The 24,149-nt window shown below is 45.9% G+C and overlaps 1 protein-coding gene across 4 annotated transcripts; it reads left to right on the top strand.

Annotated features, from left to right (window-relative positions):
- SMIM7 (small integral membrane protein 7) lies at positions 1–13,358 on the top strand. 4 transcript variants are annotated; one of them, XR_003111572.3, is made up of 6 exons: positions 1–277; positions 361–402; positions 895–947; positions 4,003–4,096; positions 5,851–5,941; positions 12,273–13,358. XR_003111572.3 is itself a non-coding variant. In XM_044948277.2 (6 exons), the coding sequence occupies exons 1-5, from the start codon at positions 186–188 to the stop codon at positions 12,100–12,102; spliced, it is 291 nt and encodes a 96-aa protein (XP_044804212.1). In that variant the 5' UTR covers positions 160–185; the 3' UTR covers positions 12,103–12,145; positions 12,273–13,358. The 4 variants fall into 4 exon arrangements, 3 of the variants coding, with proteins under 3 accessions (XP_025149561.1, XP_044804212.1, XP_006057924.2); XM_044948277.2 differs by lacking the exon at positions 4,003–4,096 and adding an exon at positions 12,090–12,145 and having other exon boundaries at positions 160–277; XM_006057862.4 differs by lacking the exon at positions 4,003–4,096 and having other exon boundaries at positions 166–277.
- Positions 13,359–24,149: the final 10,791 nt, after the last annotated feature.

The raw sequence follows: 24,149 nt of genomic DNA, 5'->3' as shown, positions 1-24,149 counted from the left end.
CAGTCCATGGGGTCGCAAAGAGTGGGACACGACTGAGCGACTAACACTTTAACTAACACTTTTCAAGCAAGGAGCGGCGCTGGCTCTTCCTTTAAGGGGCTTGGCCTGTAGAAGGCGGGACCCTGCCCGCCTTGGTCTTTGATTGGCTCAGCTCTCGCCAGAGCTGCTTCTAGATTGGTTGGCTCATGTGTCTCTCCCCTCCCTCCCCGAGGTTTCCGCTTCCTGTTCTCACAGACGCTCCGGCCGTAACGATGATCGGGGACATCCTGCTGTTTGGGTAATTAGGGGGACCAGAAGCTGGGACATGACGGCCCTGTACGGTGGGGGGGCGGTCTAAGTAACCGTATTCTTCCTCTGCAGGACGCTGCTGATGAACGCCGGGGCGGTGCTCAACTTTAAGCTGTGAGTAGGCCGCGTTGGACCGTGGCTCCATCCGGGGGAACTGTAGCCCCGCCCCTGCGAGCGTGAGCCTGCCCTAGAACCCCGGCCCCGCCCCCAAGTCCCGGCCTCTAGTTCCGCCTCCATTCCGGTCCGTCCTTCTACGATCCTCTGCGCCAGCGCAACTTGATATCCGGACTCTCAGTTCCCCCAGTATCCCTCAGCTCGCACCCATGAGAGCCTCAGGCCCATCCCCCGAGCATCTCTTAGCTCTAACGTGTATCCTTAGCCCCACATCTGGCACCCTCGGACCACCGCCTCCACCCCGTCGATGGCTGTAGTCATAGCTATGATTGGCGGGGCAAGTGGTGGTCCAGGGAGGATCACTGAACTGCTCGAAGTCACAGCAAACTAGCGGTAGGGCTAGAACTCTCCTCTGAGCTGGGGATCAGGGCCTGGGGACCAAGTGATGTGTTTGTCCTATTGAAAGTGGACGCTGTCTGCTTCTCTTTGTAGGAAAAAGAAGGACACGCAGGGCTTTGGGGAGGAGTCGAGGGAGCCCAGCACAGGTAAGGCCTTCTATCAGGACTCTGAAATTGGTACATTTCAGAGAGGACAGTTTTTTCTCATCAGTTTTAAGTGTGTGTGGTGGGGGGTGGCCTGAGTTTGTGTTGTTCCTTCTACCCACCTTTGTCATCCACTTGTTTCTCTTACCAGGCCTCCTTGCGTAGGTCAGCACTCATATCACTTTTTACAATTATAATTTTCTTCTGTCTGCGCTATCATCTGGCTAATATCTGCTTCTCACACTTGATCTTAAGCTCCAGAAAAGAGGCTCCAGCTTGTTTTGGCTTCCTTGTGTCCTTGAAGTTCCAACATTCCAGTGTGAATGAGTAAATAGCCTCACAAATAGGTATTACCTTCAGAATGCTGTTGTTATTGTTCAGTTGTTCAGCTGTGTTCAGCTCTTTGCAACCTCATGAACCAGAGCCCCAACAGGGCCCCCACAGGCTTCTCTTTTCGTGGGATTCTCCAGGCAAGAATATTGGAGTGGGTTCAGAATGCTGTAGACCTGTTTAATTTTCAATTAGATTAATTTAATTTTCAATTAGATTAGCTTTCAAATAAGCCAGGAGATATCATATAAAAATTCAAATGTAAATCAGAACATTCTACAATTTGGAGATCAAGAGACCTTTTGGCATCTGTTGAATGGGAGTTGAGAAGCAGGACCCCATCGAAGTGGGGCCTGTGGACTCTAGCTTATCCCAGCCTCCGCCCCTTATCTTTATAGCATTTTACCCTCCTGGCCCCTGCTGGCCCTTAAATGTATACTTGCAGCTAAATTGACTCATATAACTATTTGGAGTCTAATGGGACCTGTACCTGACTATTATATCCATTCATCCATTCATTCACCTAGCATTTATTGAGCTCCTGTTATATACTAGCTACTGTGCTGAATGGCAGAAAGTGAACTAAAAAGCCTCTTGATGAAAGTGAAAGTGGAGAATGAAAAAGTTGGCTTAAAGCTCAACATTCAGAAAACGAAGATCATGGCATCCGGTCCCATCACTTCATGGGAAATAGATGGGGAAACAGTGAAAACAGTGGCAGACTTTATTTTGGGGGGCTCCAAAATCACTACAGATGGTGACTGCAGCCATGAAATTAAAAGACGCTTACTCCTTGGAAGGAAAGTTATGACCAACCTAGATAGCATATTCAAAAGCAGAGACATTACTTTGCCAACAAAGGTTCATCTAGTCAAGGCTGTGGTTTTTCCTGTGGTCATGCATGGATGTGAGAGTTGGACTGTGAAGAAGGCTGAGCGCTGAAGAATTGATGCTTTTGAACTGTGGTGTTGGAGAAGACTCTTGAGAGTCCCTTGGACTGCAAGGAGATCCAACCAGTCCATTCTAAAGGAGATCAGCCCTGGGATTTCTTTGGAAGGAATGATGCTAAAGCTGAAACTCTAGTCCTTTGGCCCCCTCACGCGAAGAGTTGACTCATTGGAAAAGACTCTGATGCTGGGAGGGATTGGGGGCAGGAGGAGAAGGGGACGACAGAGGATGAGATGGCTGGATGGCATCACTGACTCGATGGACGTGAGTCTGAGTGAACTCCGGGAGTTGATGATGGACAGGGAGGCCTGGTGTGCTGCGATTCATGGGGTCGCAAAGAGTTGGACACGACTGAGCGACTGATCTGATCTGTGCTGGATGCTGGGAACACAGCAGGGAACAAGACAGAGGTAATTCCTGCCTTTGGGTTGTGGTCACACAGAGTGGGACAAACAGTTCCTCAACAAAGAACAGACAGTAAAGGAGAAGATGTCGGATAGCAGTGGGGTTGCTGGTCCAGCTTCCTTGTGTGGAGGGAAGGCCCTCTGAGGAGGTGGCATTGCAGCCAAGGTTATGGGTGCTATGATGGAGCATTGCATGGGGACAACAGGAACCCTGAGGAGCTGTGAATCTGAACAGACAGTCTGACAGCTCTCCTTTATCGGGGGCTTGCCTGGTGGTGGCTGCCTTGTTCGGTTCTTCCTACAGGTATTTCATTCCACCTCTGTTTCTAAAAGGTAAGGAGCATTTCCTGTGTTACAGATGAGGAAACTGAGGCTCAGAAGTGTAGCTCAACTTTTTTGTGGCTACCCAGCAAATCAGTGACAGCATAAGGATTTGAGCCTGGGTTTTTCTGTCTCCAGACATTGTCCTCTCAGTCACTAGACCATCCATCTGTTCAGTCATTCATACATGCATGCATTCATTCAGCAGTTGTGTATGTTGCTCACCCACTATGTGGAAGGGACTATTCTAGCTTGGAGGTAGCAGGAGCATTGATGACAAGGATGGTCAGAACAGCGACTTTCCTCTGACTGGGGGCTTCTTGCAAGGCTCCTTCAAGCTAGGACTCTGTGTGGGCTGTTGCCCCCACAGAGAATGCTCCTCTCTCTCCATCGTCTGCTTGGTTGACCCCTGATATCATAGTGACTGCATTTATCAGGAGCATGCTATATAATGGGCACTGTGCAGCGGCCTTCCCAGTCCCCCATCATCCCTATTTACACCTGAAGAAACTGGGGCATACATAGGCCCAAGTCACCTATGCGGAAGGGCAGTAAACTTCTGCCCATATTTAACATCCGAGCCTCTACACTTTCTCAGTGAGACTTGTGACCCCACCCCCGTCCTGACGCATGCCAGGTTGGGTAGCCCATTATAGCTCCACAGCACTCATAGTGAATTATCAGTTATGTGGTTACTTGTTTAGTATTTGTCCTCCCTGTGAGCTCCTTGGGGCGGGGATACCCGTCTCATTCCTCCCTGTACCCCCTAGACTAGTGGCCTTTAATCAGCCTTTGTTGAGAGGGAGAGAGGCCATTTTTGTGATGCTGGGCTCAGAGAAGGGCCTCACCAAGCAGTGCCTTGCAGACATCCTGGGGATGGACCTGTCTCTGACATTTGCAGTCCGTGCTGGGACTCAACACTAGGGAGGGTGTGTTACATGTCACTAACCCCGTGACTTGGACAACACTGTTGTTTAGTCACTCAGTTGGGTCCGACTCTTTGCAACCCCATGGACTGCAACCCACCAGGCTCCTCTGTTCATGGGATTTTCCAGGCAAGGATACTGGAATGAGTTGCCATGCCCTCCTCCAGGGGATCTTCCCCACCCAGGGATCAAACCTACGTCTCCTGCGGCTCCTGCATTGCAGGTAGGTCCTTTACCACTGAGCCACCAGGGAAGCCCCTTTGGACGGTGCTGGACTTGTCTAAACTATGTTGAGCAAGCCCTTGTGCTGCTTCTGTGCTTGGATGGTGCAGCAGCGCCAAGTGGCCATCATGTTGGGTTGCTCTGGAAGTTTCCGAGCTCCTGCCTGGTATTCCATACTTCCCAGACAGCCCTGATCTGTGGATGGCACTTGGGGTGCCACCCTTGTGGAACACCCAAACCCCAGAGGAAGGTTCTGGAATCCAGATCTCTGGAATCTTTTTTTCCCCCTAATATTTATGTTTTGTAGTTGTGTCAGATCTTAGCTGTGGCACGCAAGATCTTCACTGTGGCATGTGGGATCTTTCGTTGTGCGCAGGCTTCTCTCTAGTGTGCTGTATGGGCTCAGTAGTTGCAGCACGGCCTCTGTTGCCCTGAGGCATGTGGGATCTTCTTGCCCCAACCAGGGATCTAAGCTGCATCTCCTGTATTGGAAGGCAGATTCTTAATCCCTGGACTGCCAGGGAAGTCCCTCTGGAGTCTTCATGTACCAAATTCCCTCTCCTTGGAGTGGTTTCTATTCCTTGGCATCAGTGTGTACTAGAGTAAGTCGTCACAAAGCAGAACTGTCATTTTACTTGCCGGAATTACTATGCTTTTTCAGTTGTAAGGGGTGTCCCTGGTGGCTCAGATAGTAAAGAATCCATCTACAATGCAGGAGACCAGGCTTCAGTCCCTGGGTCGGGAAGATCCCCTGGAGAAGGGACTGGCTACCCACTCCAGTATTCTTGCCTGGTGAATTCTGTGGACAGAGGAGCCTGGCAGGCTACACGCCCTGGAGTCCCAAACAGTTGGACATGACTGAGCAACTAACACTATCACTTCAGTTGTAAATCCTGGAAACCAGCTCAAAATGTGTAAAGCGAATTGAAACATCCAAGGGTAGCGTGGTCTTCAGACACATGTGTATTCAGGGCTTAAACCAGACCGTAGCACGTGACCCTCCCCAGCTCTTCTTCCTCCTGGGTTGGTTTTACTCTCAGGCTGGCTTGTGCTGATAAAGATGACCCTTGACCCACATTTTTTCTGTGGAGGGCCAGATCATAAACAGTTGAGGCTTTGTGGGCCATCAGTCTCTGGTGGAACACTTCACCGCTGTGATTTGGAAGCTGCCATGGACAATATGTAAATGAATAGGCATGGCTGTGTTTTAATAAAGTTTTATTTACAGACATTAAAATTTGAATTTCATGTAATTTCTTGTGTCTCTCACTAAACGCTTTGTTGATTTTTTTTTTTTTAATCATTAAAAAAAAAATTTCTTCACTCATGGGCTATACAAAAGTAGGTAGCAGAGGCCGGTTTTGGCCTGTGGACCAGCCATGGTTTTCCAACCCTTGCCTTAGAGAACTGGGCTTCCATCTTCACAGCCCAGCAACCCTGGCAGAAAGCAGGTGCCTCTTTCCCAGTGGTTGGGGCCAAAGTCCCAGGGCCAGCTCTCACTGGACAGATTTGGGTCACGTGCTCTTCCTGAGCCACTCAGAGGCTGGGGGCTTGGTCCTCTCTGGGGGTTGGTCAGTGGCATCGATAGCCTGCGTGCTCAGGGTTGGGGAACAGAGGTGGCCCAAAGGAAAAGCCACGCTGCTGCTGGAATACGGGGGCAGTGGGTGCGGGGCGGGCAGGGACCCCAGAAGTACACTGCAGTGGTGAAAACAGAAGTGTTAGCAGTGCTTGTGAAAATGCTTTCTGACTTCCCAGGTGACAACATCCGGGAGTTCCTGCTGAGCCTCAGATACTTTCGAATCTTCATCGCCCTGTGGAATGTCTTCATGATGTTCTGCATGATCGTGTAAGTCCAGCCCGCCTGTCTCCTCTGTCATTATTGTTCTCAGTGTCATTCTCTAGAATGATCCCCCTGGTGGTCGTTCTCTGTCCTCCCAGTCTGCACTTCTGTGTCATGCTTTCTGCTTTCAAAGTAACTCTCTATGCTCGAGAGGGAACTGGGGTCTACACGAGTTAAACTATGTCCCTGCAGTCCAGGCTGAAGCTTTGATTAGAACATGGCGTTCTCCAAGTCCTGGCTGTGCCTGGGGCCTTGGCAGGAGCTGCCAAGAGATGCCTTCCCTGGAGCCTGTGGCTCCGTCACCTCTTGCCAGCTCTGTTGTGCTTAGCCTATGCTTGGCGTTGGCCAAAGTGGAAAATATGGCTTGAGAGACCAGTGTGCTGCTGGGTTTTGCTCCCACCCTGCTGGAAGCCAGCAGAAGTGTATTCAGAATTTATTTCTGTTTTTTATGCCTATTTATATTTTTCTCATTAGGTGAAAAATATCCAGTTGGATTGGTTTTCCTTTCAGTGTCAGGGCCATAATTCCAATACTGCTGTTAATGAATTATGAGACTCAGGGGAAAAAAAAAACAAGAGAATCAGGGGTTCTGGGGCATGCTGGGCCCACCCCTGTGTCCTTTCTCTAAAGAGGAAGAGAATGAAAAGTTGGCTGTCTTGAGTCATTGAGATGCTGAATTTGCGGTTGCTGGGTGGTCCTTGTGTCAATCAAGTAGCTGTTTAAGAGGATGATTCTAGGGTGTCGGAGGTCAGGTGAGCAGGGGTTTTTGTGGCATTAGAAAGTATTTTAGAGGCCAGAAAGAGGACTGTAAAGTATGCCTGACAAGTATTAATTGCTTACTTGTGTCTTGACTCTCTGCAACTCCATGGACTGTAGCCTGCTAGGTTCTTCTGTCCATGGAATTCTCCAGATAAGAACACTGGAGTGAGTTGCAATGCCCTTTTCCAGGGGATCTTCCTGACCCAGGGATCAAATCCAGGTCTCTTGCATTGCAGGCATATCCTCTAGTGTCTGAGCTACCAGAGAAGCCCAAAAATATGCCTGGAAAAACCCCTTTGGGGAGTTTGGATGAGGCCTACCTAGGTACAAAGAGGGCTCATGAAGAGATCAAGGAATTTGCAGGAGTGTAGGAAGTATAACTAAGTCCTCACAGAAAGTAGAAGTGTTGGGGAGCTCCTCCTTCATTCATTTATTAGCATTTATTCACAAGTGTCTGTTGAGGGCTGTGCTCCAGGATTACAGTTGAGACCGAAACAGCCACAGTCCCTGCCTTCAGTGAACGCACTGTCGCTCAAACGGTTAAGAATCTGCCTGCAATGCAGGAGATCCAGGTTCAAACTGTGGATCAGAAAGATCCACTGGAGAAGGAAATGGCTACCCACTCCAGTATTCGTGCAGACTTTTTAAATTTTTAAAAAGTCCTAAAAAGCTTGAATCAACCCTGAATTTTCATTTTCACTGATGGAGGGCTACAGCCCGTGGGGTCGCAAAGAGTGAGACACAACTGAGCAACTAACATTTTTATTTCAGCGAATGCACAGAATAAGAGGGGCATAGCAAGAAAATAGGAAAAAAAATCAATTACGAGGTGGAGAATTGAAGGGGGAGGCTCCCGGTTTAGGATGGTCAGGGAGAGGCTAAGAAGATGCCATTGAAATCAAGACCTAAAGAACGAGAGGAAATCTGCCATTTACAGAGCTGGAGAAAGGCATGGTAGTGCCAGAAGTAGCATGTGAAGGTTCTGGGGCAGGAGAGAGCTCATTATGTTCTCATCATTTCCTCTGTCCATCGGCTTCATCGTCCTTTCCTACCTGACCAGCTTTCTTTACTACTTGCCTGCTGGCTTGTGACCATCAGGATGGTAGCCTCAGGCTTCGTAACCTCTCAGCTCAGCCCAAGGCTAGCTTAGCCAGTAGCCCAGGATCCTGATTTTGATTGTGACTTTTTATAGATCCCTGACCTAGGCCAACTCTTTTCAGCCTGTGCTCTAAGTGAGGGAAGCTTCTCTCCAGAAAGGGCTCTGTCAGGGAGGTAGCGACCAGCTTTTCCAGGATGTTAAAAAGTGGAAATCACCTAAATCTCCAAGAATAGGAGAAGAGTCAGGTAGCTCAAAAGATACTGATATGACCGATGGTGATGACACCATCATTGATAACATGTCTACACAGAATTTTCTTCTTTTTTTCTTTTTGGTCATGCTCCATGGTTTGTGGGATCTTAGTTCCCCAACCAAGAATAGAACCTGGGCCCTCGGCAGTGCGAGTGTAGAGTCCTAACCACTGGACTGTCAGGGAATTCTGCCTCCCCACTGCCACCCACACGCACACCCAGGAAAATGTTTAGAAAGTAAAAAAGGTGGGATATCACCTGTAGGTACACTGTAGCGTCACACTCTGGCGTTGTGACTTGCACACAGTAACGCTGAATAAATGCTGAATGAGTGAGTGGGGGAAGCAACTGCCAGTGAGGAATCGGAAGGATCTAGTCCAGCCTGTCCACTGAGGTAACCGTGCTGTGACTGCTGAGGAAGTCAGTGGGTCCAAGGGGATGGTTCACTATTCTGTACACTCACTTTTATAATTGTTGGAGCTGAGCTCAGTTGGAAATTTTTAAAAAGTCCTAAAAAGCTTGAATCAACCCTGAATTTTCATTGGAAGGACTGATGCTGAAGCTGAAGCTCCAATACTTTGGCCACCTGATGCGCAAAGCTGACTCATTGGAAAAGACCCTGATGTTGGGAAAGACTGAGAGCAGGAGGAGAAGGGGGCGACAGAGGATGAGATGGTTGGATGGCATCATCGACTCAATAGACATGCTGGTGCTGCTGCTGCTGCGTCGCTTCAGTCGTGTCCGACTCTGCGACCCCAGAGACGGCAGCCCACCAGGCTCCCCCGTCCCTGGGATTCTCCAGGCAAGAACACTGGAGCGGGTTGCCATTTCCTTCTCCAGTGCATGAAAGTGAAAAGTGAAAGTGAAGTCGCTCAGTCATGTCCGACTCTTAGCGACCCCATGGACTGCAGCCCACCAGGCTCCTCCACCCATGGGATTTTCCAGGCAAGAGTACTGGAGTGGGGTGCCATCACCTTTTCCCAATGGACATGAGTTTGCTGTAACTCCAGGAGATAGTGAAGGTCAGGGAAACCTGACGTGCTGCAGTCCATGGGGTCACAAAGAGTCAGACATGACATAGTGACTGAACAACAACAACAAAAAGCTTGAAATATAGGGAGAAGTGGAGAAGGAAATGGCACCCCACTCCAGTACTCTTGCCTGGAAAAGCCGGTGGATGGAGGAGCTCTGGTAGGCTACAGTCCATGGGGTCACAAAGAGTCAGACACTACTGAGTCACTTCACTTCACTTCACAGGGAGAAAGGTGTCTGAATGTTTAGAGACCAAGGGCACTGATATCTGCAACTTTGAAACATATCTAAAATTATGTAGATGGATAATTGGGTAGATAAACGGATAGATACATGGTAAAGTGAAGTGTAATTGCAGAATGTAGGTCCTGTAGAATGTAGGTTTGTGGGTGTTTGCTGAACTGTCCTTTTAACTCTTCTTTATGTTGAAATATTCATAAAAAAAATTATGGGCAGGGGAAGATAGGGAGAAAAGGAAAGTGTCAAACCATGGAAAAAGATTTTAAGTAAAAAGTGGAAGTCAGTCTTCACAATTCAGTATCTTGTAGTACTCTCATATGGTTGTGCAACCATAACCTCTAATTCTAGAATGTTTTCACCCGCCGCAAGGGAAACCCACTGCCCATTAAGCAGTTCCTTCCCGTTCCTCCCTTTCCCACCCTTAGGCAGCCACTGATCTCCTTTCTGTCTCTACGGGATTTGCCTGTCGTGCATATTTCACACTGGTGGGGTCATTATGGCTGTCTGTGTCTGGCTGCCTTCATTCAGCATAACATCTCCGTTCTCCATGTTGTAGCGTGTGTCACTATTTCATTTACTTCTGTGACTGAATAATAGTCCATTGTATTGAGATGCCGCAGTTTGCGCATCGGTTGGTGGATATTTGAGATGTTCCCACTTTTTGGCTATTTTGAATAATGCTGATACAAACATTTGTGTACAAGTGTTTATACAGATTTAAGTTTTCAAATCTCTGGTATATACCCAGGAGTGGAATTGCTGGGTCATATGGTAACTATATTTATCCTTTTGAGGAACCGCCAGACTCTTTTTCAAAGTGGCTCAGCAATTTACATTCCCACTAGCAGTGTCTGACGGTTCCAATTTCTGCATGACCTTGCTAATGCTTGCTATTGTCAATCTTTGTGATTATAGCCTTCCTGATGGATGTGAAGGTTGATTTACATTTCCCTGACAGTTAATGACATTGAACCATTGGCCATTTGTATATCTCCTTTGGTGAAATGTCTGTTTAGATCTTTTACCAGTTTTTAGTTGGATTTTTACTAAAGTTATAATTGTAGGGGTTCTTTTTACATTCTAGATACCAGTCCCTTATCAGGTAAATGATTTGAAAGTATTTCCTCCCATTTGGTGGATTGTCTTTTCAGTTTCTTGATGGTGTCATCTGAAGCGCAAAATTCTACAAATTTGATGAAGTCCAGTGTGTCTGTTCGGAGAAGGCAATGGCACCCCACTGCAGTACTCTTGCCTGGAAAATCCCATGGGTGGAGGAGCCTGGTGGGCTGCAGTCCATGGGGTCGCTAAGAGTCAGACACGACTGAGCGACTTCACTTTCACTTTTTACTTTCATGCATTGGAGAAGGAAATGGCAACCCACTCCAGTGTTCTTGCCTGGAGAATCCCAGGGACGGGGGAGCCTGGTGGGCTGCCGTCTGTGGGGTCGCACAGAGTCGGACATGACTGAAGTGACTTAGCAGCAGCAGCAGTGTGTCTGTTTCTTTTGTCGCTTGTACTTTTTGTGTTATAGCCTCAAAGTCATTGCCTCATCCAAGGCCTCCTGGTGGCTCAGACAATAAAGAGTCCACCTTCAATGTGGGGTACCTGGTTCGATCCCTGTGTTGGGAAGATTCCCCTGGAGAAGGGAATGGCAACCTACTCCAGTATTCTTGCCAGGAGAATTCCATGGACAGAGGCGGGTCAGAGGAGCCTACAGTCCGTGAGTCGAAAAGAGTCAGATACGACTTTCACGTCACTTTTCAACCCAAGGTCACAAGGACTTCCACCTAAAAGTTTCTTGTAAACGTTTATAGTTTTAATAATTAGTCTGTGATCCATTTTGAGTGAACTTTTGTGTATGGTGTGGAGTGGGGATCCAGCTGCTCTCGTTTGTATGTGGTGTGACTCAGTTGTTCCTGCCCCATCTGTTGTTAGTTTTTCAAATAACCGTTTTATCTTGGAAGGAGTTAGGTTTATAGAAATGTTGCAAAGATAATACAGAGAATTCCCTTATTCTATTAATTGACAGCACAAGGGTTAGTGGAGTCGACCGTCCTTGAAGTTGAAGATCCAAGTGTAACTTGACAGTTGGCCGTCCATATCGGCAGTCCTGCATCCACAGGTTCAGCCAACCTTGGATCGTGTAGTACTGCAGTCCTTACTGTTGAAAACAATCCAGTCAACCAGCTTTGGGTCATGTAGCAGTGCAGTATTTCCTGTTGAAAAATCCAGTCAACCAAACCTTAGATCCTGGAGTACTGCGGAATTTACTATTGAAAAAAAAAAACAAAATCCACGTAGAAGTGGTCTGGTACATGTTCAAACCTGTGTTGTTCAAGAGTCAACTGTGTAGTTTTCCCCTGTAGGCCTGTATCATAACCTATATACCCATTCCCAAACTTCATGAACATTTATACAGTTTCTAGGCCTCTCTTGTTCCAGATTTTTTCGGTTAACAGTTCTCTAATACTTGTTTACTCAAAGGTCTTTTTCATTTATGAAAGTCACCACTGACTTGCAGTGATAGAGCATGGGCTAAAATAAAATGTACGTACTTTTTAGAAGAGTTACTTTTTTTAAAGTGTACAGTTGAGTGTTAAGTGTGTTTACATTGTTGTGTAATAGAGCTACTTGTAAAATCAGAAAATGGTGTAAAATAATCTTAGTATGTTTCTGACTCTTTGTGGTCCCATGGACTGTAGCCCATAAGGCTCCTCTGTCCATGGAATTTCCCAGGCAAGAATACTGAAGTGGGTTGCTTTTCCTACTCCAGGGGATCTTCCTAACCCAGGGATTGAACCTGCCTCTCTGAGTCTCCTCCATTGGCAGGTGGGTTCTTTACTACTGGTGCCACCTGGGAAGCCCATAGTAATGGTAACCAGAAATTACTTCCTGACAGCGTTTTCAAGCCTACGGCTTCCCATCCTCATGGAGGTTTGTCCTCTAATTTTTCCAGGCTGTTTGGTTCCTGAGCTCCAGATGCAGAACCGAGAACACACCTTCTGAGTCTCTCTTCCTCCGTTCCTGACGACTTCAAGAATGTTTCTGACCAGAAACCGACTGACCTTCCCAGAAAGTCCAAGCTTGTGGTGGGTGGAAAAGATGTTCGCCAAGATGCACATGGTTTCCCAGCCACATCGCTGTTTTCTTTTCAAAGATGTTTTCTTTGATCGCTGCCTTGAAATGCTATCTACTTAAGGAGTCTGAGGAGAGTGTATGTAAAGGGCTGGGATAATATTGCATTCCCCAAAGATAAAAGAACCTATTTAATCAGAGCAGAATCTCTCTTCTACCAGGCTTTCCCTGGAAACCCGTTTCTGTGTCTTTCTTGGTTTATTTTCAATAACCATCCTTTTTTGGTTCGAGTTATACGGATTTGTAAAAATCTTTCTTACCAGGGATCTGAAGCAGAAAGGTTGGCTTTTCGGTTTGATGCAGCCTCTTATTGGACTGTGTTTGTGATGACTGAGCAAGTTCATTGTTGCTGGGTCAGTGTCCAGATTCCTTCCCCATCACAATGGTTTGTGCTCGGCCACATGGTACCACTAAGGTTGTCCCAGGACTTAGAGGGTGAAGTATTATTGGTTCCCATGGAAGAGAGGTACAGAACAGTTGGCAGGGTGGATGGGGGTTTTATGAGAAACTTTGCCTTGCCTGGAAGCCCTCTATTAAAGTAACTTTTGGGGACCATTAATTGTAGAGTTTTTAGAATGAGAGTGATTTATGTGGTGGTACTGGGATCCAGTTCTGAAAGCTTGGTTTTGGGGGGTCTGCCTTTTAAGTGGATGATTTCAAGATTGACAAACTATAAGCCTCATTTGAGGAAATACAGCATTTTGCACAGAAACTTCTTTGAATCCGAGTCTGAATTTTATCACCAACATGGCTGTCTGGTGGTCAGCACCTGGATCCTGCAGGTGTTTGATTTATTTGTTGTGATGTGTGAAATCCAAGCTTGTAGGTAACCTGGTGGGAGGAAAAAATAAATATGCAGGCTTTTAGAACTAAGTAGGATTGAAAATAAAGCTCATTTCTAAAGAGGGCCTTTTGTTTATACATTTTTTTAGCCAAGAAGTTGACTTTCGTATTTTCCTCATTATTTTTTTGTCACTGTCACTGGGTTGTTTAAAAATTATTTTATTGAAGTAGAGTTGATTTAAAATGTTGTGTTAGTTTCTACTATAGAGGTTGACTTTCAGTTTGAGTTGTTGCAGATTACACTGTGGGAAACACCTTGGGTTTGTTTTATTATGGATGCTTTCAAAAAGTTAGAGAAACATCGTTAGATATTCCTTTTCAGGTTTTGTTCAGTATGTGTTGGGCAAGAATTGGGCGATTAAGATTTTGATGGGCTGCACCTGGAAGAGTAGAATGAGTGAGAGATGATGGAGGGGTTTTGCTAGGCCAGGTCGCAATCACTTATTCTGTTGCTCAGCTAATTCATTCTGTTGGGTTGGCCAAACGTTTCTTTCAGGTTTCTCCATAACATCTTACAGAAAAACCCAAACAAACTTTTTGGCCATCCCAAGACTTCATTTTTGGCCCTCCCAAGACTTCATTTGGAAAAGGAGATGGCAACCCACTCCAGTACTCTTGCCTGGAGAATCCCATGGAGGGAGGAGCCTGGTAGGCTACAGTCCATGGCATCGCAAAGAGTTGGACACGACTGAGCGACTTCACTTTCACTTTCAATACTTCATTGCTTCTGTCATTTATTCCCTGATCAAATCCAGGCTGAGCATCATCCCATGGTTTGTAAGTTGCGGGGAATGGGGCTGCTGAATTGAGCTTCACCCAGGCTGGTATTCTCTTCAGCAGGAACAGACGTGCCAAGATCTTGGCTGGTCAGTCCTCAAGCCATATGAATGGTGCGAGGAAACCTCTTTGCCTTATTCAGACCCGATGCTGAGGTTTCAATGAAGCGAGGCATTTGTGCATCGTGGAGATGAATCGAACTCAGAGAAGAGAATGCTGTCATTGAGATTTTGCTTCAATAGTTGTATTTTTCTCTGGCGAACTATTATCTCATTGTTCAGTTCTTACGAGCAATGGAGCTTTGGGGGATGCACATCAAAGGCTGTTATACATTTTTAAAGTAGCAACTCGTGGATCTGTATCTTCAGGAAGCTTTTCAGGAACCCACGTTAGCACCAAAGGTTACCTGAGTTTGAGTTTAGGGTGCATAGGACCCTACAGCATGCAAGTGCTGGTGTTCTGAGTCTGAAGATGTGGGTTCAAATCCAATCTCTGTGTCTTGCTAATGGGACCTTGACTGATTGCTTCTTCCCTGAAAGCTTCCCTATAAGCTCCTTCTTCCTTGACTGATTACTTCTTTCCTGTAAGCCTTCCCTTAAGCCATTTTAAAGAGTTTTCACATCTTGAAAATGGGCTTGGGGGAGGAAAAAAGGGGGAGAAGTTTCTTGGCGGTCTAGTGGTTAAGATTTCACCACTTTGACCACTTTCAGCACTTTGACCACTGTGCCCCCAGGTTCAATCCCTAGTTGGGGAACGCGGGTCCCCCAGGCCGTGCGGTGTGCTCTCGGGTTAGCTGTCAGGTGCGGTCGACCTGAAGGCGGGCCAAGTGCTGGGCTGGCGGCATGGTCGGCACTCAGCGCGAATGTGCCCTCACCATCTGAGTTTCCCCCTTCTTGCCTCGTTCATTCAGACAGTCCCCGCACAGACTGTGAAAAGAGCACCCACGTGATTTCAAACAATTGGAAACAACGTCCAGCATGGAAGACCTTTTATGTCTTCCCATTCCTTTTCTAGCATTTTCCTTATATATATTGGTAGTTTCTACAGTGGATAAGGCAGTTTGGGTTCTGCTGTTTTAAGTATAGTTGATTTGTAATGTTACAGGTAGATAGCAAGGTGATTCAGTTGTATACGTATCTATACATTCTTTTTCTGATTCTTTTCCATTATGTTGTTCTCTGCGCTATACAGTAGGGCCTTGTTATTTATCTCTTTTGTATATAGTAGTATGTATCTGTTAATCTCAAACTCCTAATTAATTCCTTTCCCCCTTGGTAACCATAATTCTGTTTTCTGTATCTCTGAGCCTCTGCTGTTTTCATTTCAGCATCATTTCCTTCATATTTTCTGGGCTGCCAGAGAGGTCTCATCATTCTCGTTTTTAATTCCTGTGGAGCTTCAATAAATCTCTCTAACCTTGGCCCTCTCATGTGTACTTTGAACTTGTGCTGTGCCCGCCGTTATAAAGGCCACCGTGGGCACCATTGTGGCTCTGCCGGCTTCTCTCACTGCTGATTCCCAGAGCACCCAGGAGGGCTCCCTTGTCAGGTGCCACCACCGTGGCTTCTGTTTGTTTTATTTTCTTTTAAAGTTTCTTACTCCCAATGCCCGTTCATTGTAGAAAAATTATGAAGTACAGCTTTGCTTATTATAAGGGGAAAAATCACCCATAATCACTTTCCCCCAGGGAGTATCTCTCTGGGTACGCATTCTTCTGGCTCCTTTTCCACACATGTGCATTGGATATGGTGGATACATTTTACTCTACACAAATGGTTATTTGTGTATCTTCTGGCCTGCTTTCCTCACCTAATAATATGACCACATTTCTGCATTTTTTTTCCCCATGATACCATTCTTATTAATTGCAAGTAAGCCATTGTGTGGATATACCATAATTAATTTAACTGGTCCCCAGCTGATGGAGACTTGAGTTGTCTTTAGTTTTTGAGTATTATAAATAACACAGCAGTGGACATCTCAGTGTATCATCCCTAGTGGTTTTTTGGAGTCACTTTAAAAAAGAATTTCCACTCCCTATCTTGTAATAACTTATAATGGAAAAGAATCTGAAAAAGAATACACATACAAAACCACACAAATATATATATAATGGAATCACTTTGCTGTACACTGGAAACTAACACAACATTGTAAATTCACTATACTTCAATTAAAAAAAAAACCTAGATATCAAAAAAAGATAGGATGGTAAAATGACTAAGCTTACAGCTACTGCTGCAACTTACATATAAAAAACACAAACATTTTGACAGCTTTAGGTTAAGAACCGCCCCCACCCCCGGAAATGCATCTTAGGCACCTTACTTCTTGTTTTTGTTAATATTCATTTGCTCCTATGGTATGTATTGTTTATGCATACATACATAATACTTAACATACATACCAAAGAACTTGGTTCTAAGTCCCTGTCATCTGTGACTGGGAGCAGTATCTGGCACTTAAGCGGATTAAATTTGCTTAATCTGTGAGCAAGGATGAGGTTTTCAGCTCCACCCAGATAACTGTCTTAGGCAACAGCAGCTGACCTCATACCAGCTGGCTTTTCACCTTTGCCTTGATAGTTAACCATCCTCGGTTCAGTTCAGTTCAGTTCAGTCACTCAGTCGTGTCTGACTCTTTGCAACCCCATGGACTGCAGCATACCAGGCCTCCCTGTCCATCACCAACTCTCGGAGTTTACTCAAACTCATGTCCATTGAGTTGGTGATGATCCAACCATCTCATCCTCTGTCGTCTCCTTCTCCTTCTGCCTTCAATCTTTCCCAGCATCAGGGTCTTTTCCAGTGAGTCAGTTCCTCACATCAGGTGGCCAAAGTATTGGAGTTTCAGCTTCAGCATCAGTCCTTCCAATGAATATTGAGGACTGATTTCCTTAGGATGGACTGGTTGGATCTCCTAGCAGTCCAAGGGACTCTCAAGAGTCTTCTCCAACACCACAGCTCAAAAGCATCAATTCTTCGGCGCTCAGCTTTCTTTATAGTCCAACTCTCACATCCATACATGGCTACTGGAAAAACCATAGCCTTGACCAGACGGACCTTTGTTGGCAAAGTAATGTCTCTGCTTTTTAATAAGCTATCTAGGTTGGTCATAACTTTTCTTCCAAGGAGCAAGCGTCTTTTAATTTCGTGGCTGCAGTCACCATCTGCAGTGATTTTGGAGCCCTAAAAAATAAAGTCTGTCACTGTTTCCACTTTCCCCATCTATTTCCCATGATGGGACCACATGCCATGATCTTAGTTTTCTGAATGTTGAGTTTTAAGCCATCTTTTTCACTCTCCTCTTTCACTTTCATCAAGAGGCTCTTTAGTTCTTCTTCACTTTCTGCCGTAAGGATGGTGTCATCTGCATATCTGAGGTTATTGATATTTCTCCTGGCAATCTTCATTCCAGCTTGTGCTTCATCCAGCCCAGCATTTCTCATGATGTACTCTGCATATGAGTTAAATAAGCAGGGTGACAATATACAGCCTTGACGTACTCCTTTTCCTATTTGGAAGCAGTCTGTTGTTCCATGTCCAGTTCTAACTGTTGCTTCCTGACCTGCATATAGGTTTCTCAAGAGGCAGGTCAGGTGGTTTGATATTCCCATCTCTTTCAGAATTTTCCATAGTTTATTGTGATCCATGCAGTCAAAGGCTTTGGCATAGTCAATAAAGCAGAAATAGATGTTTTTCTGGAACTCTTCCTTTTTCCATGATCCAGCAGGTGTTGGCAATTTGATCTCTGGTTCCTCTGCCTTTTCTAAAACTAGCTTGAACATCTGGAAGTTCACAGTTCACGTATTGCTGAAGCCCGGCTTGGAAAATTTTGAGCATTACTTTACTAGCATGTGAGATGAGTGCAATTGTGTGGTAGTTTGAGCATTCTTTGGCATTGCCTTTCTTTGGGATTGGAATGAAAACTGACCTTTTCTAGTCCTGTGGCCACTGCTGAGTTTTCCAAATTTGCTGGCATATTGAGTGCAACACTTTCACAGCATCATCTTTCAGGATTCGAAATAGCTCAACTGGAACTCCGTCACCTCCACTAGCTTTGTTTGTAGTGATGCTTTCTAAGGCCCACTTGACTTCACATTCCAGGATGTCTGGCTCTAGGTGAGTGATCACACCATCGTGATTATTTGGGTCGTGAAGATCTTTTTTGTACAGTTCTTCTGTGTATTCTTGCCACCTCTTCTTAGTATCTTCTGCTTCTGTTAGGTCCATACCATTTCTGTCCTTTATGGAGCCCATCTTTGCATGAAATGTTCCCTTGGTAGTTCACAGAGCAGACCCAATTTTAGTTCCCTGGATAGTTAGGGGGGAAATCGTTGCCGGGCTCCCTGGGATTCCTCTTAAGCAGCTGCAGGAGATGTGATAATGAGATTGGCCCTCCTCTGAAGTGGTTAGATTTGAAAAGCCAGGGAGGCATTTCCTGTTCATGTCAAGCATTTTCATTAGCTCCTTCTTAACCAAATCTGAGTTCATGAAAGATTTGACAAACTACCTGATGTTTTCCTATGTTGATGCAAGACATGTGCTGTTTGTGTATTAAGCAAAAAGCAAGCTATTTAAAAAAAGGGGTGGGGGAGGGGGACTTCCCTGGTGGTCCAGTGGTTAAGACTCCATGGTCCCAGCACAGGGGGCCTGGGTTTGATCCCCGGCCCAGGAACTAGATTCCACATGTTTCAGCTAAAGCCCAGCATAGCCATATAAATAAAAATAAAACATAAATATTTTAAAGAAAAGATATAAATTCTACCTGGGGGTTTGTTTTCACCATTCCCTTGATTTTCATTATGCAGAGGAAGGCACTTTATCCCCTTCAAGCCCGTTTTTGGCACTTGAGAGTTCCTGGAAAGGAGTCTGGTTAATAGCAAGTGTTCCTGGATGAGAAATTGGGCAAAAGGATCTGTAGCAAACTGGAAATTCAAAGTCTACATTTTTCAGTAAAAAACAGCAAGAGCTCATCAGTGTCTGCCCCCTGGCTTTCTTTCTGATTGGTTGGTTGGTTTGTGGCTGGGCCAGGGCTTGGCAAGCCGCTTCCCACACCTGGCTTCCCTCCTGTCCTCTTGCTGCCCGCCACCTGGCTCGTCGTGGTCTAGGAGGTGCAATCGTCTGTTTTTAAGTGGTTGAAAAGCAAATCAAGTCGGAAATGGAAAGGAAATTCATGTTTTTTCATCCATAAAGTTTTATGGGAACTTTGTTTCACACCCATTTGTTTGTGTATCACCAGTGGATGCTTTCAGACCGCAAGGACAGAATTGAGTCCTTGAGACAGAGGCCATTTGACCCACAAAACTGAACATGTTGACTGGCTGACCATTTACAGAAGGGTTGCCTGCCCGTCCTGGGACTGGACAATTAAAAACAAAAAGGATGTATTATGGGTGGGTCTTACTCGTTTGTGTCTAGCCTGCATTAGTGTCAGTGGCTGTTCGTGGTATAGACGGGTTTCCCCGTGGTGCCAGAGGTAAAGAGCCCACCTGCCAATACAGGAGGTGTGAGGGACTTGGGTTCAGTCCCTGGGTCTGGAAGATTCCCTGGAGGAGGAAATGGCAACCCACTCCAGTATTCTTGCCTGGAGAATCCCCATGGACAGAGGAGCCTGGCGGGCTACAGTCCACGGGGGCCACGAAGAGCTGGATGTGACAGAAGTGACTTTGCACACATGGGCCGCAAGAGTGAGTGTGCTGGAAAGGTTGTAGAGGTTATTTTAGGGGGAGTAGAGCATGGTGCGTTTAGTTAGAGTTTATTGTGTGAGTCAGAAAAAAGATGGTAACGAAGGTTGCAGTGGAAAGCATGGTGGAGATCTGGCTGAGCCCCTGGCTCTGGCACTGACAGACCGTGACTCGGGGCTGCATCTTGGCTTCTCTGTGCCCCCACGACCATGTCTGTGATATGGAGACAGCAAAGGAGAGAGCTTAGACACGTGTCTGTGACCTGCCTGATGTGGGGCAGGCACTCAGTGAAATGATGTCATTTCATTAGGGCCAGCACATTTTAAGTAAATATTTTAATATTTATGTATTAATTGGTTTTTGTTACTGCAAGCGGTCTTTTCTCTAGCTGAGGGGAGTGGGCTTCTCACTGTGGTAACTTCTCTTACTGGTTCTAGACACGTGACCTTCAGTAGCTGTGGCACAAAGGCTTGCCCCACGGCATGTAGAAGCTTCCCAGACCAAAGATCAAACCATTGTCCCCAAAACTAGCAGGCAGATTCTTAACCACCAGGGAAGTCCAGTACATTTATTAAAAGACATCCTCAACAGGGTTTTGTGAGGCTTAATTGAGATGAGGTCTTTGTCTTCTCTCCCTGCCATAACGAAATATCACAGACTGAGTGGCGTCAACAACAGACATTTCTTATCTCATAGCTTTTGGAGACTGCAGGTCCAAGAGCAAGATGTCAGCAGTGTTATTCCCAGTGAGGCCTCTTTGCTCAGCTTGCAGATTGCCACATTCTTGCTGTGTCCTGACGTAGCCTTTTACAGCTTTAACATGAATTTGGACAGGGGCACAATTCAGTCCATAGTAGATGGTCAAGGGTCTAGGCTGTAGTAGATACTCAACAGCTATTAGTTCATCTATTTGGCTAAAATAGTATGCTTTGAGGCATTAAAAAAAGTAATTTTTTTTTTAAATAATTTTTTTGGGTTTGTTTTTCTGGTGTGTTGACCAACAACCCAATCCAAAAAATGGGTAGAAGATGTACTTAACAGACTTTGCTCCAAAGGAGACATCCAGATGGCTAATAAATACATGGAAAAAAAATGCTCAATATTGCTTATTATTAGAGAAATGCAAGTCAAAACTACAGTGAGGTTATCACCTCATACTTATGAGAACAGGCCTCAGAACTTGTGGTGCAGAGGCTCAGCTGCTCTACAGTGTGTGGGATCCTCCTGGATCGGGGATCAAACCCATGTCTCCTGCATTGGCAGACAGACTGTACCCCTGAACCACCAGGGAAGCCCTAACACAGCACATTTATTATCTCACAGTTCTGGAGGTTCAATTCAGTTCAGTTCAGTTGCTCAGTTGTGGCCGACTCTTTGCGACCCCAAGAACCGCAACACACCAGGCCTCCCTGTCCATCACCAACTCGTGGAGTTTACTCAAACTCATGTCCATCAACTCGGTGATGCCATCCAAGCATCTCATCCTCTGTTGTCCCCTTCTCCTCCTGCCTTCAATCTTTCCCAGCATCAGGGTTTTTCAAATGAGTCATCTCTTCGTATCAGGTGGCCAAAGTATTGGAGTTTCAGCTTCAACATCAGTCCTTCTGATGAATATTCAGGACTGATTTCCTTTAGGATGGACTGGTTGGATCTCCTTACAGTCCAAGGGACTCTCAAGAGCCTTCTCCAACACCACAGCTCAAAAGCATCAATTCTTCGGCGCTCAGCTTTCTTTATAGTCCAACTGTCACATCCGTACATGACCACAGGAAAAACCATAGCCTTGACTAGATGGACCTTTGTTGGCAAAGTGATGTCTCTGCTGTCTAGGTTGGTCATAACTATTCTGCCAAGGAGTATGAGTCTTTTAATTTCATGGCTGCAGTCACCATCTGCAGTGATTTTGGAGCCCCCCAAAATAAAGTCTGCCACTGTTTCCACTGTTTCCCCATCTATTTGCCATGAAGTGATGGGACCGGATGCCATGATCTTCGTTTTCTGAATGTTGTTAGAAGTCCAAAATGAATCTCGCTGGGCTAAAATCAAGGTGTTGGCAGAGCTGGTTCTTTCTGGAGGCTGTAAGGGAGAATCTGTTTCCCTTCCTTTCCGGCTTCTATAGTCTCTCTGCATCCTTGTTTATGGCCCCTTCCTCTGTCATCCCAGCCAGCAGGGGCTGGTCTGATCTTTCTCATGATGCCTTCTCTCTCATTCTGACTCTCCTCCTCCCCTCTTCCCCATTTAAGACGGCTGTGGCTACACCAGGAACATCTTTCCATCTTAAGGTCAGCAGAGTCGCAACCTTCCTTTTAGGCATGTGTGCAAAGTCCCTTCAGTCATGTCCAATTCTTTGCAACCCCGTGGACTGTAGCCCACCAGGCTCCTCTGTCCATGAGATTCTCCAGGCAAGAATACTGGAGTGGGTTGCCATTCCCTCCTCATCTTCCCAGCCCCAGGGACTGAACCTGTATCTCTCATGTCTCCTGCATCGGCAGGCAGGTTCTTTACCACTAGGGCCACCTGGGAAGCCCCGTTCCTTCCATCTGCAATCTTAATTCTCCCTGGACATCAAACACTATTTACAAGTTCCAGGGATTAGGACAGGGCTATCTTGGGGGCTGGCTTCCCAGGTGGCTCAGCGGTAAAGAATCTGCCTGCCAGTGCAAGAGACACAAGTTCAGTCCCTGCGTCGGGAATATCCTCTGGAGAAGGAAATGGCAACCCACTCCAGTATTCTTGCCTGGGAAATTCCATGGACAGAGGCGCTACCATCCATGGGTTTTGTAAAGGATTCAGACAGGACACATCACATCAAATCAATGGGGGCCTGAGGCATGGGGTATTACTCTGTCTGACAGTAAAATTTGGTTTTGCAGACAACACCATCTCTTAACTATAGAACTTGCATTTGCTACACACAAAACCACACAAACACATGGGCCTGGGTGAGTGGTTTCTTTTTTCCCTTTTTTTGTCTTAAACTCATGGAAAATTTCAAATGCACACAGAAGTAGACCAATGCAGAGATTCCATGTACCCATCAGGGGATGATTTTTAAGTCGTTCTCATATTTTGCTGTACTTGACTAATTGTCTATACTGCAAATATCTATTACTCGTGTAATCAGGAAAGAAAAGAAAAACCACAAAGAAGTAAACATCCGAGCATCCAGGAAACATGAGGAAAACCAACACTGCGTTTTGAGGTTAAAAAGGAAAAAGATGCAAATAGAGCTTATTAGAACCTCCATCCTTTTCTGCAATCATCACCCGTGAGCCTGAGTGGTAGGCAGAGATCAGGACATTCTCAGGGCAAGCGAGATCTCAAATCATATAGGCTTGGGTAGGTCAGACCCTTCCAATAGAACCTGCTTGCGCTTGTCTCCTGACCTTTCCCCCTTAAAGTTGCTTTGAGATAAGAGAGTCTTGTCTGGGCCATCTGATGCAATAATCCAGTTCTGCTTTAAGGCAAGTAGACTATAGTTGCCTGGATGGTGGGTGGGGGTGGGGGATGGGTGATCCCAGGTTTGACCACTTTGCATCAAAATTGTACTTTCACTTGGGAGTTTGTGATTCAGCGACCCTGAAAAGCTGAAAAGTGCATGGAAGGTTCAGGAAAGGCCAGAAGAAATTTTGATAAATGACCTGGTCCTGTGCATGTGTTTTTGTGTGTATATTTCTGAGAAGTTACATTGGGAATCTTTTCCTCCTGGCTTCCATGTGCTTCCATTTGCCGCCCCACCCCCAGAGGTCAGTCTCCTCCACATCAACCCCTTGACTGTCATCTGCTCTTTAGGGAAATGGCTTATACCTGATTAGGTTCCTGTGTTTCCCCATGAGTCTGGGAACCCTGAGCTCTGGACCACAGTCATCATCTTGCCCCTCTCAACTTAAAAAATAGTCACAACTTGAAAGTTGACAGTTATGTTTTATTCAGTGGGAAGTTTTAGGACTTCAAGCCCAGGAGACAGCCTCTCAAGTAACCCTGAGAGAGCAGCTGCAGGGAAGCAAGGGGAGGAGCCAGGTTATGAAGTTGTACAACAATGGACACGTAGCCTGAACATAAAGAGATTATTGTTAATTAAAGGAAACCTGCTATCTAAAGTGAAGGAATTTAGCGCTTTTCTATGAAGGGGAAGATGCAAGAGTCTGGGCTCACTGAAATCATGCCTTCTATAAGTATCTCAGGGAAGCCTGGCACGCTGCAGTCCATGGGGTCACAAAGAGTCAGACGTGACTGAGTGACTGAACTGAACTGAATATGTGTCTCAGCTGTCTGGGGCCAGTGTCCTATGTTTTTTTTACATTCCAAGTTCCCCAGTGCTGCCTCATGGCTGCAGGGTCACAGGTATTGTTTTCTTTCCTGGTTGCCCTTAGGGTTCATAAATTCACTGAT

The sequence above is a fragment of the Bubalus bubalis genome, chromosome 9 (assembly GCF_019923935.1).
Source record: "Bubalus bubalis isolate 160015118507 breed Murrah chromosome 9, NDDB_SH_1, whole genome shotgun sequence".
Classification (NCBI taxonomy): Eukaryota; Metazoa; Chordata; class Mammalia; order Artiodactyla; family Bovidae; genus Bubalus; species Bubalus bubalis.
This window is presented reverse-complemented; position numbering and strand designations above follow the sequence as displayed.